Below are 15729 nucleotides of genomic sequence, written 5' to 3' on the forward strand. Positions count from 1 at the left end.
TTTCAGTATTTTCTCGTATTACGAATACATGCATGGTACAAAATTCAAGAAATTGAGTTACGTTTCCAAGTGTAGTCCAATATGACTACAACTGCATTTATATTAAGTTATGATTGTTCTAAGAAAGGTACACTTCACTTTACAATGAAACTGTCATATTGGAACAAATCGCGGATGTTCAGTCACCTGTCTAAGTCTACAGCCAGATCACCTGTCTAAGTTTACAGCCAGATCACCTGTCTAAGTCTACAGCCAGATATGTAAGTGAACAGACATCATGGTATACGGATGTGTCTGATACCGACATATTGTTGCTCACCCCGCTAAACAGGAAAAATCGAAGCTTCCACATCACAGTAAAGACTAACACAAAGTGCCTGACCAAATCATGCTAGACGCTCGGTTTCTGATTGCATCCCTTTGTAGCAAGCAAGCTGGAAGTGACGGGAGTTATGCATGCAACAAAATTGTATATAGACGATAAGTTAATTGTGGTGGAACTGAAGATTGGATCCGTTCGCGGAAATCACCTCAAATCTGCTAACTTGACATCTAATCGGGATGATCAAATCCGTTGGCGTGCTCCCAACGACTACGCGCTAAGTGGCGCAGTTGTTTGTGTCTATAGAGAGTGAGACATTGCGTGACTAACATCTCACAAATAGATTCAATCTTTTGTCAAGCAATAGAGGAACACGTCGCCTTTAGTTCCGGTTCCAAGCTCTGCTACAAATTGCACTGACCAACTGGCTTGGTTTCAGTTGACTTACAAGCCAGTGGACGAGCAAGACGTGTCGTGTTTCAACTGAAGCTTCATCGGTTATGGCTTCTATGATTCTTATTACACTGCTGTTAGTCAGCGTTTCGGTTCAAGCTAAAGATTCTGCAGGTGGAAACCTACATTGCATATTCATGCATAAACTTAGTTTGCATGTGCATGTTTAGATCGATATTGAAGCTAAAATGCTTAGTCGATCGCGATTTTATACTTTACAGAAACAAAGCTTGAAAAGCTGACTAGCGAGATCAAAAGTGAGTACGACAGGGAGAGGGAAATCGAAGAAGATCGGGAACATGAGGCCGAGTCCGACGAAGACGACGAAGGAGCAACAGTCGCGGACCAAGTTCAACGACTCAACTCTACTGAGCGAGATCACCTAGAAAAAGCCTTGAGAAACATAACAGAAGAGCTTAGAACACTCGAATATCTAACCACAGGGAAAGAACCCGACTCTAGCGATGAAGAGTACCAACACTACGTCAACTCATCTGGAGGCTTCGAATCTTTAGATGAAGTTAATAGAAGAAGGCTGGAGATGAAACTAAGCTTAAACATTTTAACGGCTATCAAAATCGTTGATGATGAAATCGTCAACAAAGAACTAGGGTTGTCTAAAGAGATCAGAAAGAAACGATCTTTGAAGCGCAAGTCGTTGCTGGCGGCTATCGACAAAGAGCTGGAGACCGGAAGCAAAATGTTAGGACTTGACAAAGACACAGAAGAAGAACAGGAGAAGTCTCGCACTAAACGAGGTAAAGTCGATGATTTTGAAATATCTATATTGCATGATGATGCATGTATTAATATTTTACATTTTAAGGCTTTCTAGAAGAATTGGCTAGAGAAACCTGCTCTTTCAGCCGATATTTTGTACCATCAAGATACTCTAAAGCGAAAAACCTCGGTAAAACAATTCAGGTGGCAGCAGACGGCAAGATTGGCGTTTTCTTCTCGGCTTCTGCGAGCATTGCACACACATACGGACCTAGAGGAGAGTTTGGCTGCGCAGCGACAGCGTGCTCCGGTTGGTCGACAAACATTGGCTTTTCGGTTGGAACTATGGAGGGCTATTATAACTACTTTAATGACGTCAATGGAAGATCTGTCGCTAAATTGTGGACGGTGTCATTCGCTTACTCTTACACATACGGTAGAATTGAAAACCTAAATGGCAGAAAAATTGGAACTCTGACTAAAGTAGGTTGGGGTTGGAGCCTTATACCTGTGTCGTATGCCAAAATGTACTGCAACTGCATCATGACAACACCCGATTGCTCTCGTAAGGCACCAAATATCAGTACTCTAATGTATATGTTTGCTCATAAGTATCAAACAAACATTTCTAGGATCTACAGTATCATATAATGAAAGATATTATGCTTCTTGTGGCTGGTTGGGATGGAGTCGTTGCCGGCGATACAGGTTCGATATACACTTTTGCCTCTAGTGTAACTATAAACGCACTCATGTCTTCCACTGTCAATTTTTAGGACAGCCTACAGGTACCATTACTACTGTTAGGCAGTAGATTTGAGTTCGAGAGAGTTGGATGAAGAGAGTGACTTGCTGAAGCTTGAGTAGTTAGCAGTCTGACACGCGCTAGTTTGCTGTGACTGGTTGACGTTAGACTAGTTGCTCGGCTGGCTGACGTTGTTGTTGCAATTGTTGTTTATTTCTTTTTTTGTTGTTTGCTTGTTATTGTTGTTAGAGCTAAAGCGAAATACATGTTTGGATTTAGTCCACATTCGAGTGTTCCGCGTCGATCTCTCATAGTAAGGCTGCATGATTTACACTATAACTTGTGTGCAAGGTTACAATTGTAGCTAAAAAAAAGTTTCAACCTACAGCAACGTCAACCGCAAGTAACAGATTTTTTGCTTGCCTAAAGACATGGAAGTCCTACATTCATTGCCATCGATCTGAAGCTACCTCGTCCAACGAGGCGACGACAAAACTGCGTGCCGTTGCTCTAATCAGTAACCTTGAGCTAAACGGCCGAACGGAAACCTAAGAATTTTCCTAGTCAGTTATACCATATGCACGTAGTCAGACTTCTCTACCTTTTTCCGCACTAAATCGTGAGGCTGTTTTAAAAAACCCACCATCCCTATTAAATATAATATAGCCGTGGTCAGCAGATAACATGTTGAACTTGTATTACGTTTGTGTGCGCCAAGGCTTTGACTCAAACTTCCAAATGTTACTTTTACTGCAAGTAGATACACCAGATACCCAGATACAAGCTATCCTTGCCCCAGACGCAGTGTGGATTGCGGCTCTGGATGCGTCGCCATCAGCACTACGTCTGGTCCGGTACCGCCTTTCTGGGCGGGAGTAACTGTGTAATCAAATTCTTCAGCGCTTGTCATACTAATGTTATTAGCTAGGAACCGAGCTTTCGATTGAACTTTGACGTTGTTCTAGCTTCTGTACTTGTCGATATTGCGATTTTAGGCCCGCGATCAAGCGTTGGTAAGAGATTGCATCTACGTTAGGGAGCGTAGCGGTGAAATGGCAGATTAGAAATGGCACTTGCAGTGCATCATACGCCTTTGAATGCGTACACAGGTTCTCAGTTGAAGCTGCAATGTGTCCTATGCCTCTACTGCAATGCATTGGACTGCTGCCTACGCACTGTACGCTAATTAGCGAGAATCCCGCGCAACAGTCATATCCTGTAATCTACTACACCGACAAATAACACTTGTAATTGAATCTATTTATTTCCTTAGGGACATAATTAACGCTGACCACATGGTGCGGGAACCAGACCAGACGTAGTGGTGACGGCGGCCCATCTGAGGCTGCAATAATCCACACTGCGTCTGGGGCGAGGCTAGATACTAGCAGAGCCGAGCCGTCTAGAGAATCCGCTATGTGTACAGAAAGACGAAGCTACCGAGTCTGCGCAAAGCGACTGTCACTGTAGAATTGTCGGGAGAAACGACTGGCAATCGTGATTGGGCGCAAATGGTGAGATCGTGAATCGTGAGTCTCACGACGAAATCTTGAGAGTTGAGAGGTCTGCGTAGCGTACAGCTAACAGCAGATCTCGCTTAACGTGCGCTAATTGATAGCCCTCGATCGCCCGACGTTTCTCGCAGCAGGACGCAATCTCTGCGTACGGAAGTTGTTCTAGGGCGATGCAGACATGAAAAATTATGGAATTGCAGCGTGTGGGTATACGTTGTAGCAGCTGGTTGTTATAATGCATGTGTAATTCTCGTTTCTTTTTTGTAAAGGCTCCCAAAGAGGACAAGGTGGGTTATTTATGATGTCCAAGAAGGTACAGGCTCAGAGACAGACGCAGAAGAGTCACAATAAGCGTAAAAGTAGTAGTCTACAAGACAACGACATGGTAATAAATAACGTCGCAAATTATTAATAATTAATAATTAAATTAATAATAAATATCAATTTATTAAGTTAAGTAAGTTTAATTAAGATGATGTATGATCTATTACTGACAAGATTGTGGAAGACTTCCAATATTTCCGAGAATAGTGCCCCATGGACCACTGTTTTTTCATTATTTGAGCATGGGGCACTATCACTTGAGTACATCATATTCCTGGTCTGTTGGATACGTTGAATCTTCATCGTCACTCGGTGGTTCTATCTGGCTGTTTATTTCATCTCAGCCGCACACATTGATAGATGTGTATGCTTATAACTGGGTATGAATACTGCCCCAGTGGAGCACTAATTGAGCATGGGGCATTATTATTTGGCATAGGCTCACCATGGGGCACAATTGGAGCATGAGTACTTTTCATGGAAATATGGTACATTACTGTAAATCAACAAAATTTCTTAACCATCTAACTTTCGTAAATTTTGTAGGCGATCTCAGATTTACTAAAGTTAAATGCTTGCTAATTTTTGGCGCTCTCGGGGTTATTAGCGACACTTTGCATAGTACACTAATCATCACGTGTCTCACGTGCCACACAGACTGACACTTATAGACATGTGACGCAGGACACATGCATAAACAATAGCAGATATTTATGCGTGGTGCTGTGGTTTTATTTTGGACACCTGGTGAGATACTGCTAGTACAGACACATGCATAAACAATAGCAGATATTTATGCGTGGTGCTGTGGTTTTATTTTGGACACCTGGTGAGATACTGCTAGTACAATACACATGCCCATAGGCACGTAGCTAACAGATACTTACACGGGTGCTGTGGTTTTGATTTTCTGTTGATTTTTGTGTTGATGTTGTGCACAGAAAAGTGGCTATGTTCACCAACGGTTACAGAAGTTGGCTGTTTACGAAATGGCAAAATTGGACACTTACCAGAGTGCTCCTCTTACAAAATATTGTTGATTTACAGTAATTTGATTAGGGTCATGGCTAACATAATGCCTGTAATTATATTTGCTTTTATAGGCTATTAGACTTTATCTGTTGAGATCTAAACTGAACAAGTAACAGTAAAAGCATTGACCTGCGTGCTTCTTAGTCTCAAGGTAGAAATAATAATCTCATCTTTTTAATTAGTTAACACTATTGAACTGTTAGGTCAATTGTGTACTTACACAATCTAAGGTTACAAACACTGACCATCTAACATATTTTTGAAATACTGGTTGTACAACTACTGAATCAGATGGTGATATTAGTATGAGGACGGCAAATAAATATAATTAATTGACATAGAAACTGGATCAGATCTTGAAATTGAGAAGAAATGTAAATCTGCAATTCTATTTCCTGGTTATCAATAATCTATATTATACCATGGTCACGTAACGTATTTTTGGTTAAATATTGCACTTTTACTTATTATATAAATGTCACGTAACCATGATATAAATTATTTATTGTATGATTAGCATGCTACTGGAAGAGTCAGATAGAACGCTAATCGTACCATAACCTGTACTGATAATTGTTGCATTATAAGATCCTTTATATATTGTACTGTATTGGATTTTAAACTGCTGCTTTTGGTCAAGAAAGTTTTATAAAGCTTACATGTTAGTGTGCTCTGCACCATCTTGAATTAAAGCCGACAGTAAGCTGTGTATCTCTATGTTGCTTTATCTCTCTGTATTTCACTTAAGCACTGTGATTTACAGAAATACAAGAAAGTTTATTTGTTTAACGTCAATGTTGTTTGTTTTTGTTGCTTTTTATAGTGTGTTAATTTTTGTGTTTTGTATAGACTGATACAGTAGTCAGCTGCATTGTTAGCGTAATAATAATTAATTAACATAAGGCTACTGTATGCAAAATATTGTGTGAGGACCATTAAGGAGAACATTTAAGTAATAGTGCCTTTGTATTTTATGTATTCGATTATGTTACTTGTAACAACTGTACGGTATGTAGGCAAACGTCCAATCACGAAGCGGGATTAGCGTCACGTGAATTAGTAGGGCAATTCCCGGATAACCTTTATAGTTTGTCGTCGTCCTATGTTCTGTCTGCTAAGTCAGTAGACTCGTGCCCAGTCCTCCTCCGCGCTAGGTTGCTTACACCACGTGCGCTAGCTGTCACGTGTGTATACGTTCATGTGGTTTCACACGTGTGGTTGGCCTAAGCACGGAGGAGGACTGGGACCATGCTTCGTCACGTGACAAACATGTTTGTAACGTGACCGAAATGGCGTAACATGATTGGTAGATACTACTTCTATTTAGCATGATAGTTTCCGTAGGAGGGCTTGTTGTAATGCATGATTACACAATTAGAAAGACTAAGTACACAACAATTATAGAGCCACTAAGCCATTACGTGCCGATAACTTGTTGATGGCGTCCTTGTCCGTGAGAGTGCGACCAGAGAAGGACTTTCGAGAAGAGCGGTCTCAATGGTAAGTACATGTGCATTCGCGAGCGCCTAGACCTTCTAGATACCTGTCGAGCCACACGAATACGTGAAGGTAAAGCCTCTCTTTTTAGAAAGCTGCGACGGGTCCTGATTCCTGTATCTGCCAGAGCACCGCGTTCAGGCGTCCCTGTTAGTTACGTCTAGCAGATTTTGTGTTGGACCAATTTTAAGCTAATATCAGTCACGTTGAGGTGGCTCGTATTGTGAGACAAGCTTTCCCGGAAGCTCGCCACAGGATGGACCATGCCACCAGAACATACGTCTACGATGGTATTGTCTTCGCACCAGTCTCTGTAGGAGTTATAGCACATTCTACTGACGTTTCAGACTTGCGGAATCACCCCTCGCCTTATAAGAGGTGTGCACGTGCAGAGTGCCTGTTTGACCTGTAGAAGTCACAAGGAGAAATCGACAAGATTCGAATCAAGCAAGTGGGACTTCTCCAACTCCAGCGAAGCAACATGTCTCAAGAGATTATGCGGAGACGCCAATCAATTGGCAATTAGTAGAAACGACTCTGTCGTCCGAGATGGATCGAACGTTTGCGGGAGTCCGACTGCTGTTCTCTTGGTCGAGGGCCTGTTTCGTGGCAAGATTTACGCCGTTTCTCCGTGAAAGACATCGAAGGTACGATACGTCGTCAAAGCCCTCATTTGTTTGGCATCTTGCAAGCGCTGGTCAAGGGGAAAGCCAACGAGGAGGCTGACTGCACACGCCTGCAGGCTCTCATCACCGGCACTGTGGCACTAAAGTTCAGAGATCGCCAAAGCAGTGGGATTGCACTCCTAACTGCTTGCGGTACAAGAAAACAAGCAATTACAGACCTCAACCATCTTGGTGTCTTACAATCATATCAACAGGTTTGGCGACGTCTAACTAAAGAACTTGGTGAATAATTACCAAGATGTACAGCAGCTCACGAAAGAGACACGCATCTGGGTGTATGACAATCTGAATTTGTATTTAGATTTAGATCTGCTTTAGATTTGTGAAGGTAGTCAACTGTACGAAATATGTCCGTCATGGGCTGCGTTATCCTACGCTAGACTCTGCTAGCCGGCGCATTTTGCGAAGAGGATTGTGCATGTGCATGATGGCGTTGATTTGTGAGGCCAGGCGACTGACCGGTTGTATGGTTGTAGGCAAGTTGTTAGGCTCTTGCTAATCTACCACCTTCTGTGTCGTTTAGCAGAGCCTTTGCAAACTATTAGAAATCTTAGCTGAGACCAATGGCTGAGCTAAATAACTTAATTAGACTCAAAGCATGTCACGTGACGAAGCATGGTCCCAGTCCTCCACCGTGCTTAGGCCAACCACACGTGTGAAACCACATGGACGTATACACACGTGACAGCTAGCGCACGTGGTGTAAGCAACCTAGCGCGGAGGAGGACTGGGCACGAGTCTACTAAGTCAGTGTGCGTATAGGCAAATTTTACAATATCCCGTATCACGCGCACACGGCAGAGTAACGAATTGTGGAAAATAAAAGTTAATTCATAGGCGGAGTCAAAATTTGCATAACCGACTACTTCAAACTTGTTTATCCTAATATCACAGTCGCTCGAAGCGAGACGATAACTATTAGTTCATACAAAACATAAAAAAGTAGTAAATCTCGAAACTCGATTATCTGAATACACATACTACTACAGACATGGCGGATGCCATTGTCATACTACTGAGTCGGCGAGACCACCTTTGCTCGCCGTTCTTACCTCTCAGTCGTTCCCCTTCTCTTTCTCTGCGACTTCGTGTACTTGGTCTACAGTGCGCTCATCATCTCGACTAGCCTCTTCTTCTTTGACGTCCTCTAGAAGAGCTCCCGTAGTAGTTCCAGGTCTGCTTCTCAGATCTCGCGACACGGATTGTCTACCCGACGAAGTACGTGTACTAGACCCGGTCATGGTGAACACTGGTGTGCCCTCAGGTACTTCCTGATCGAAAGAGGGCTTGGGAAAGTTGGCGACGGGCGCTTGAAACGATCCGTCGCTCGCCACAGAGCCACGTGTTGTTGTCTGAGTAGCGGAGCGTTTCAGTGGTTGGTAGGAAGTATTGGAGGGTCGTGAGGAACCGATGCCAAGGGCTGCAGCGTAGGAAGGAGGTATATTGGAAACACTAGTGAACCGAGCCGGAGTACGTACCGACCCGGACGCGCCCGGACCAGCCGCAGCCGTCTGGCGAATAGGAACGGACGTCGTTCTTGTCAGGTATCCGCGCCATGTTCTGATGTCGTTTCGAAGGAGCGGCTTCCCGGCACCGTCTACTTGATCGGACTCCGATCCGGGCATCTGGTTCACGCTAGTCTGCCGACTTCGGATCAAGAGCGACGCTCGACGCTTCTTCTCGCCCAACGTGCGACACTCTTTAATATGTACGTCGACCCAGTCCCTTCTCTGGCAGTCCGGACTGCAATACCCTCGAGACTGGCATTCTGCGCATTCAAAGTGCGCAATACCTCCGCACACGCAGAAATGAAGACGCGTCGAATCGTTCTCATTTAGATCGACTTTGCGGACGAATACTTCGTCGCCCTCGTACACGACTCGTACAAACTGCATCGTCTCGTCTTCCGGCTCCACCTCCTTGAGATGTCTCGTGAGGAAGTAGAACGGTTGATCTTTAAAATCGTCGACAAACTCGTCGATCAGAACATTCCGAAGTTCTCTCAGACGGATCGTCTTTAGAACTCTCACGACGCACAATTGTCGCCTGTCGCCCGTTCTGTCGACATTGACGACCTGCATTGGCTCCTTGCCGTCGAGCTCGTTGACGCCATACTCTTCTCTGTCTCCGCCGGCTACTAGCTCGAACTGTTCGGGCACGACGGTCATTTTCGCGATTCGTCGTTTCCTGTAATAACAAAAATACCAAAGAACTACGACCGTCAAGACAAAGGCCACAATCACGACCGCAACGGCAGCTATCCATCCGGGTGTTCCACCCGATCCGTCATGTCCTTTCGCAGTAGGCTCGACATGTTGGGAGGATGGCGTCGATGCCTGTTGCGTTGTTTTCGATTGCGTCGATCTTGGCCGCGATTGCGTCGTCGTAGGCAAAACCGTTGTCACGTCGGGGCTAGGAGTGGGCGGGAGTGTCGTTATTTCCGGAGGTATGAGGGGTATGTGTATGACGGTGAATTCGAATAGTTGACGATAGAGGCACCTGACAGTGATGACATCGCACTTTGTGATCGAGACGGGAATCAGACCGTCGTCCGAAATCCAATCCGTATTGTTAAATCCGTGGTACCCTCCCATTGGTCTATAGACGCACACCATGGCATCTTCCTCAGTGACGTCATCGACAGTAACGTTGAAGTCCAATGTGATCGGATAAGAGAGGTTCGAGGCCTTCTTTATCTCACCCGAGTCCGAATCAACTAGAGACACGGATACGATTGGTGTGGCCAAGCGAATCAAAGAAATATTTGCGTTGTGAAATTTTATCAAAATGGCTTCCGCAGTTTCCTTGCGGATAGAAATTGCTTTTGAAGGATCGACTTTGGTCGTCGTTTCGAGTCCGTGCCAATCGACCGACTGGGATCCAATAAGAATGCAGACTCCTTGACACTCTCCTGCGCTGCACGGCCATCGAACATACTCGTCTCTCAGCTGACGGCCAAAATCAATGTGTGCGAACGACGTCACGTGAGTACCCGGGACGGCATAAACGGCGCTCATCATTGCACCGTCGTCCAATGGAACTACCGTGCGTTCCTCTCCGTATAAGACCGTCCTACACAAATGTAGGCCCAACCGTTCCAACGTCTCGTAAACCATGGCCGCAGTTCCGACCGGTTGCGCTTGCAGTTTGAAAACGTTCGTCGATAAACGGGCGAGAGTCGCCACGTCTGTAGTAGAGAGTCTTGTTGTAAAGATTTCGGTCGGGAAAATAAGTTTTGATTCTGTCGTTGCTCGCTTGCTAACTGTCGACTGAACGGGTTCGGCAACAAAGTGGTCGACGACCCCTCTTGTGACCGAGAGAATTTCCCTGAGAACAGAGTCATAACCAAGAAAATCTGCGTCCGAAATAAACGCAAGCTCAACCTGCAAATCTCCGGATCCGTCGACTTTCGTGACAGTTACTCTTGTAGCCACCTCTAGCAGACGAGCTGTACGCAACATCTGCGAGTCTACGGGCGGCATCTCTTCTCTGTAGACATTAAGAATGATCTCAGCCGCTTTCGGTCTTAACTCTGTGGTAGCAAATGACGCGTTGACGAGCGTTTGGCTTAGTGAGCTGGCTAGGTGCGCCAAGCCTTCGGACCACTCGCCTAAACGTATTAACGCATCCGCATTGTTCAGAATCGATGCCGTTGCTTCCGACGAGCTCAAACGTCCTGGATAAACAACAACTGTTGTTCTACTCTCTGCACGAGCTCCACTTTGATCGAAAACCTGTACAACGACGGTCAATTCACTGTTTGTGCTGGCACCCTGAGGAAGAGCCGTCTTGAGTATGCTCCCGCTCTCTTTCCCACTCAGCCAATACACTTGTTCATCGACAAACGCCACTCCAAATTGATAACTTAAAGGTAAGTCTGTCGCAACGTCCGCCCAACCTTCCGCTTTAATTGAAAAGATAGTATCCAACGCATACCCCCGCTCTGGCCGAGCGACCAATCTCCCCGAACTGGGGGGCTTTTCTACTGCAACGTCAATCGCTGCCCGACCGAAACCGTCCGCATTTTCTGCGGTCAACCGAAATCTGTACGTCAAGCCAAACGTCAGAGAACCTGGTTTTATGACCAAATTGACCTGACTTATTGCGTTTGTAAATACAACCACATCTTGCGCGATGTCCGTTCTATTGACTTCGTACGGACTGAAATCCGACATCGTCGACTTCACTTCGGATGCAGCAGACAAATCGACGTACCCGTAACCCGCCATGCGTTCCAAGTCCCAGTTCGTTATCACAACAGGCAAATAAGACAACACGGTGGCGCGAATCGAGAGCTTCTCGTGCGGAGAGATGAAACGGTGTACAGGCCAGATCGTGACAACTGGCACTGTGAAGTTAGAAATCGTGATTTCAACTGCAGTCGAGTCGCTTCTACCGTCCTTTCTCACAACAACCGTGAAGACGTAGGTCTTTCCGGCAGCGAAGCGAGAAGCATCGATGTCAACGGATTCTTCCCGAGGAATGTTGATGGGTCGCCTATGCGGATCGTGATCGTCGTAACATACCGTATGTCGCCTCAGACAAATCCATTCGAATTCGGCGTTGACTCGACTCTCGGCGAAATCGATAGAATGCGACGCGTCAAGAGTGAACGTGGAATTGCGACTGACGGTGCGATTCCCTCCGAGAATAACGGCTCTAATCGGAGCGACGACAGTGCGGACCGCTGTCGAGGCCGTCGACGAGGCATTCTCAGAGCTGACGGTTAAAAGTAAATCGTATCGAATACCGGGTTGAAGAGTGTGAGGAGGGATGACAAAGGTAGCCCTCTCGCTTTCTTCAAGATCGATTACTTGGTCGTCGACTCCTCGCTGTGTGGATGGTATGAGAATACGCCACAAGAAACTCAGGGTAGACGCGTTGCTACATTCAGACAGTCGAACGTTTCCTTTGAAGACTGCCATCTTGGACACTTCCAGCATTTGCTCGGAGAGTCCCATGATTGACACGACGGGAGCGTCAGCCTCAGCCTTCGTGAGAGGAACTCGAGTTAAATTGCTAGTCTCGCCTACCACGTTCGACACTTGCAGTTCCAGATAGTACTGAACTCCTACTACAAACAGTTTCGAATTTAACGCAATCGTAGCTGAGAAGCGGCCAAACGATGCTAGATGTCGTTGAAGTTGCAAGAAATGTGGAGTGCTGCTGTCTTCGGTTGCCAAGCCCCAGATATACTCCAAGTCTCTATAACCCGAGTTGTAAGAAAGTAGACCGTCCGCTGTGTAGTGACCACACGCAGGCACAACATTGCTTGCTTGGATGACAGAAACGGGGATCAGTTTTTGTGCTAAGGACGAAACCATAGCAGACGCGTTAGTTGCGTTATAAGAGAATGTCTCTCCTAGAGTCCATATGACGTCATCCTTCACGGTGACAACCGATCCTGGAGACACCGTCGCCGTCGATCCCAACAACACAACAACGGCCTTCCGTTCGTACGTTTGAAACGAGCAAGTCGATGTCGACCCGCCCAACAGATAGTAACTCGCATCATCCCAGATGTCCCGGCAAGTAAAGTCTGATCGGTTGGCCGTCTCTATAGCTCGGTCCCAGACAACGACAAGTGTCGTTACGTCGTCGGAGAAAGTGACGTTGACAATTTCTGGGGCGCTCGCAAAGTACGTGAAGTGGCGGAAGCTCGAATCGAGAACACCCGACTGCTGACCGTCAAGCGACAGAGCGATTGTTACACGACATGACGACTTAAACGCAGGCAGGAAGCAATGGTATTCTGAAACATTCACAAACGTCGCATCAACGGAAATAAACCCGTCTGCTCTGATAAACTCGGCAGGCACGTTACAGTCACCAAAATCGGACAACAAACACTGCGCCGGTTCTGAATCGAACAGGTTGTCGCCAAGGAGTCTGACGGCAGTGGTGTGTCCTATGATTCCCGCTGTGGGTGTGATGTCATCGATTCGAGTGTTGGCTGTGTCGTCGTATGTAAATGTGGTATGAATGCACTCCTTTGTAAACTTCCCTGTTCCCACGGCGACTTTCAGACAAAACTGAAATACGCGTTGAGCGAATACTGTGCTGTCGGGTGTCGTACAAACAATAGTTCGGTGGTCGATCAGTTGAGCAATGCCCTGCCATTGCTGCTTAGGAGACTCCAGTTTGCACTGCGCGTGGATCGTGTCTCCACGACTATCTCGCAAAGCACCGCCACACGCATCAGTAAACTTCGACGGCATATTCGACATGAAGGTAAAACCAGCTCCCTTGACTGTTATCTTTGTTCCTCCCTTCGACGGTCCACGATTCGGTTCGATAGACGTGATTTTGAAGCAGCTGCAGTCGTTGCCTCCGCAGACTCCGCAGTTGTCCAATATTTTTTGGCTTCCTTGGACTCCGTCACATCCTGCGCATGTCGTGCCGTTTCCGCCGCAAATACCACAGACGTCTGTGATGGAAGTACCAGAACCGCTGTATGCTGCACTACACTCTCCGCATTCGTCAATGAAAGCGTTGCCAAAGCAATTGCCTGCACAATCGCGATAGTCTAGTGGTGCCACCGACGACTCCTGGCAGAGGCCGCAATAGGGATCCTTCGTGTAGCGCCCGTCGCAGCTTCCTCTGCAATCCATACGCTGGTTAAATACTCTACCGGTTGTTCCATTGACGCAGTCTCCACACTCGTCTATAACAGCCAGGCCGTTGCATACACCGTTGCAATCGACGTCGGCATTGTACGCTTTGCCTGTAGATCCTTCTGAGCAGACGCTGCAGTGATCCATTACCGCTGTACCGTAACATTCTCCGAAACAATCGACTGGTGCTGCGTTTCTTCCATCGCAAGCACTGCAATTGTCTTCTTTGTTCCGCGAAAAGGGAACAAAGTCACAGCCGAGACACTCGGATGTCGACGCTTCGCAACCGTCGCACGGATCTCTTTGGACATTTGAGCCCACAACGTTGTTACAGCCGGCACAAGATGAGCCGTTGCCGCCGCATACACAACATGCATCAAATTGCATGCCCGAATTCAGAGTTCCATCGCAACCCACTCTAACAGCCTGAGCCCGTGCAGCATCAAAACTAAATATTCCACGAGAAACGACGGTTGAATTTGTGACAATAGCGTACGGGTCGGTGTTTACATTGATGTCGCCAGGTCGTCCACCATTAGACTCATCCCATGCCTTGAACGACATCTCTGGGATTCGATCGGGGCTCCAGTGGTAATCGGGATGTGGTACAAATCGTATACGATCGTGCCCGCTAAGTAGCACAGCCCTAGTGGATGATACTACGGGTGGAAACGTAAACCAACGCGCGCTATCAGGTGACCAAGACGAATGAAGTGAACTTCCTGGGTGTTCAGCAAGGTGAAACATCCATATTCCCTCTTTATGGCGAGAGAGTGAGACAATTGCTGCTCCCAAAAAGTCGTTATCTGAATCAGCAAACGCTGTAGATACCATTTCGTTTACAATTGTTCCCCTCAAAGGTGCAGGTTCAATGATAGCTGGACCGGAACATCCTGCTCCGGTTCCGGATGCCATTTCTCTTTTAATAACGGTAATATTAAATCTTAAATTACTACTGAGAGTTTTCACTTTCTCAGTAATTAGACGATTTACGTCATTGAACTTCAAAGCATCGTTTGCTATCTCAAAGCTGACATCGACTGACGTATCATCATTCTTCTGAATTCTCTTCAGTGTTACGTCATTCTCTAATATTAGCACTAAGAAGTTGCGAAAGTTTTCCTCTCGCAGACGAAACTCCGACGCCGTCAATTGTACTGTAGATGTAAAAAGGTGGTCATACTGGTACAAAATACGATGAGGAATGGCGTCCAATACAGTGACCTTTTTTACTAAAACGGGTTCGTCAGGAACTGAAATGACAGTTAAAACAAATAGAATCTCGTTTCCATATGATGCTCGTTCTACAGTCGTTCTCCAAGGCGACGAACTTCCTATAACTGACCCTGATGAGTTCGCAGAGATAATTGCTGTGAGGAAGCGTCTGACGTCCACATAATCGTCTGGATCCGTGTGATAGGCTCCATCCCAAGCTCTAATTCTGATCGTAGCGTTTCCAGAAAAATCCCGATCAGGCAAGAATCGTAATCTAGCTTGTGCACTAACCAGCAAGCATTCGTCATCGTCTTTTAGAAGAGCGTCGAGATAAGTCCAAGTCGTTGTCAAGCCAGAAGTTGATACCTGCCATCGACCCTGCGACGTACCGTCAGGATCGAGTGCAATACAAGCACCCGCACTTGTCCCAGTAGAATAAGCATTCATCCGGTAAATAGCAACTTCATTCGAATCATTGACATTGACAAAGTATTCTTCAACGAACGCTTGGGGTAGCAAGTCGTAGTAGGTGACATTAAAAGTGTCACTTGTCGGTAAATTTGCAATGTTCTCCTCGTCGTAAACGACAGGGTTGGGCAAGTAAACG

General features: G+C 46.1%; 2 protein-coding genes across 2 annotated transcripts; one reads left to right on the forward strand and one right to left on the reverse strand.

Moving 5' to 3' along the window:
* The first annotated feature begins 750 nt into the window (after nt 1-750).
* On the forward strand, nt 751-2523 carry LOC134181124 (uncharacterized). The gene is made up of 5 exons (XM_062648332.1): nt 751-889; nt 997-1533; nt 1602-2060; nt 2128-2203; nt 2272-2523. The coding sequence occupies exons 1-5, from the start codon at nt 823-825 to the stop codon at nt 2300-2302; spliced, it is 1170 nt and encodes a 389-aa protein (XP_062504316.1). The 5' UTR covers nt 751-822; the 3' UTR covers nt 2303-2523.
* A 5588-nt stretch (nt 2524-8111) lies between these two features.
* On the reverse strand, nt 8112-15706 carry LOC134180882 (uncharacterized). The gene has a single exon (XM_062648066.1). The coding sequence runs from the start codon at nt 15567-15569 to the stop codon at nt 8349-8351; it is 7221 nt and encodes a 2406-aa protein (XP_062504050.1). The 5' UTR covers nt 15570-15706; the 3' UTR covers nt 8112-8348.
* Nucleotides 15707-15729: the final 23 nt, after the last annotated feature.

This window comes from Corticium candelabrum, chromosome 6 (assembly GCF_963422355.1).
Source record: "Corticium candelabrum chromosome 6, ooCorCand1.1, whole genome shotgun sequence".
Taxonomy (NCBI): Eukaryota; Metazoa; Porifera; class Homoscleromorpha; order Homosclerophorida; family Plakinidae; genus Corticium; species Corticium candelabrum.

Coding starts and splice junctions, on each gene's coding strand:
- LOC134181124 (XM_062648332.1), top strand. CDS start 823: ATGGCTTCTATGATTCTTATTACACTGCTGTTAGTCAGCGTTTCGGTT. Junction 890..996: donor TCAAGCTAAAGATTCTGCAG/GTGGAAACCTAC, acceptor TATACTTTACAG/AAACAAAGCTTGAAAAGCTG. Junction 1,534..1,601: donor GAAGTCTCGCACTAAACGAG/GTAAAGTCGATG, acceptor TTACATTTTAAG/GCTTTCTAGAAGAATTGGCT.
- LOC134180882 (XM_062648066.1), bottom strand. CDS start 15,569: ATGAATGCTTATTCTACTGGGACAAGTGCGGGTGCTTGTATTGCACTC.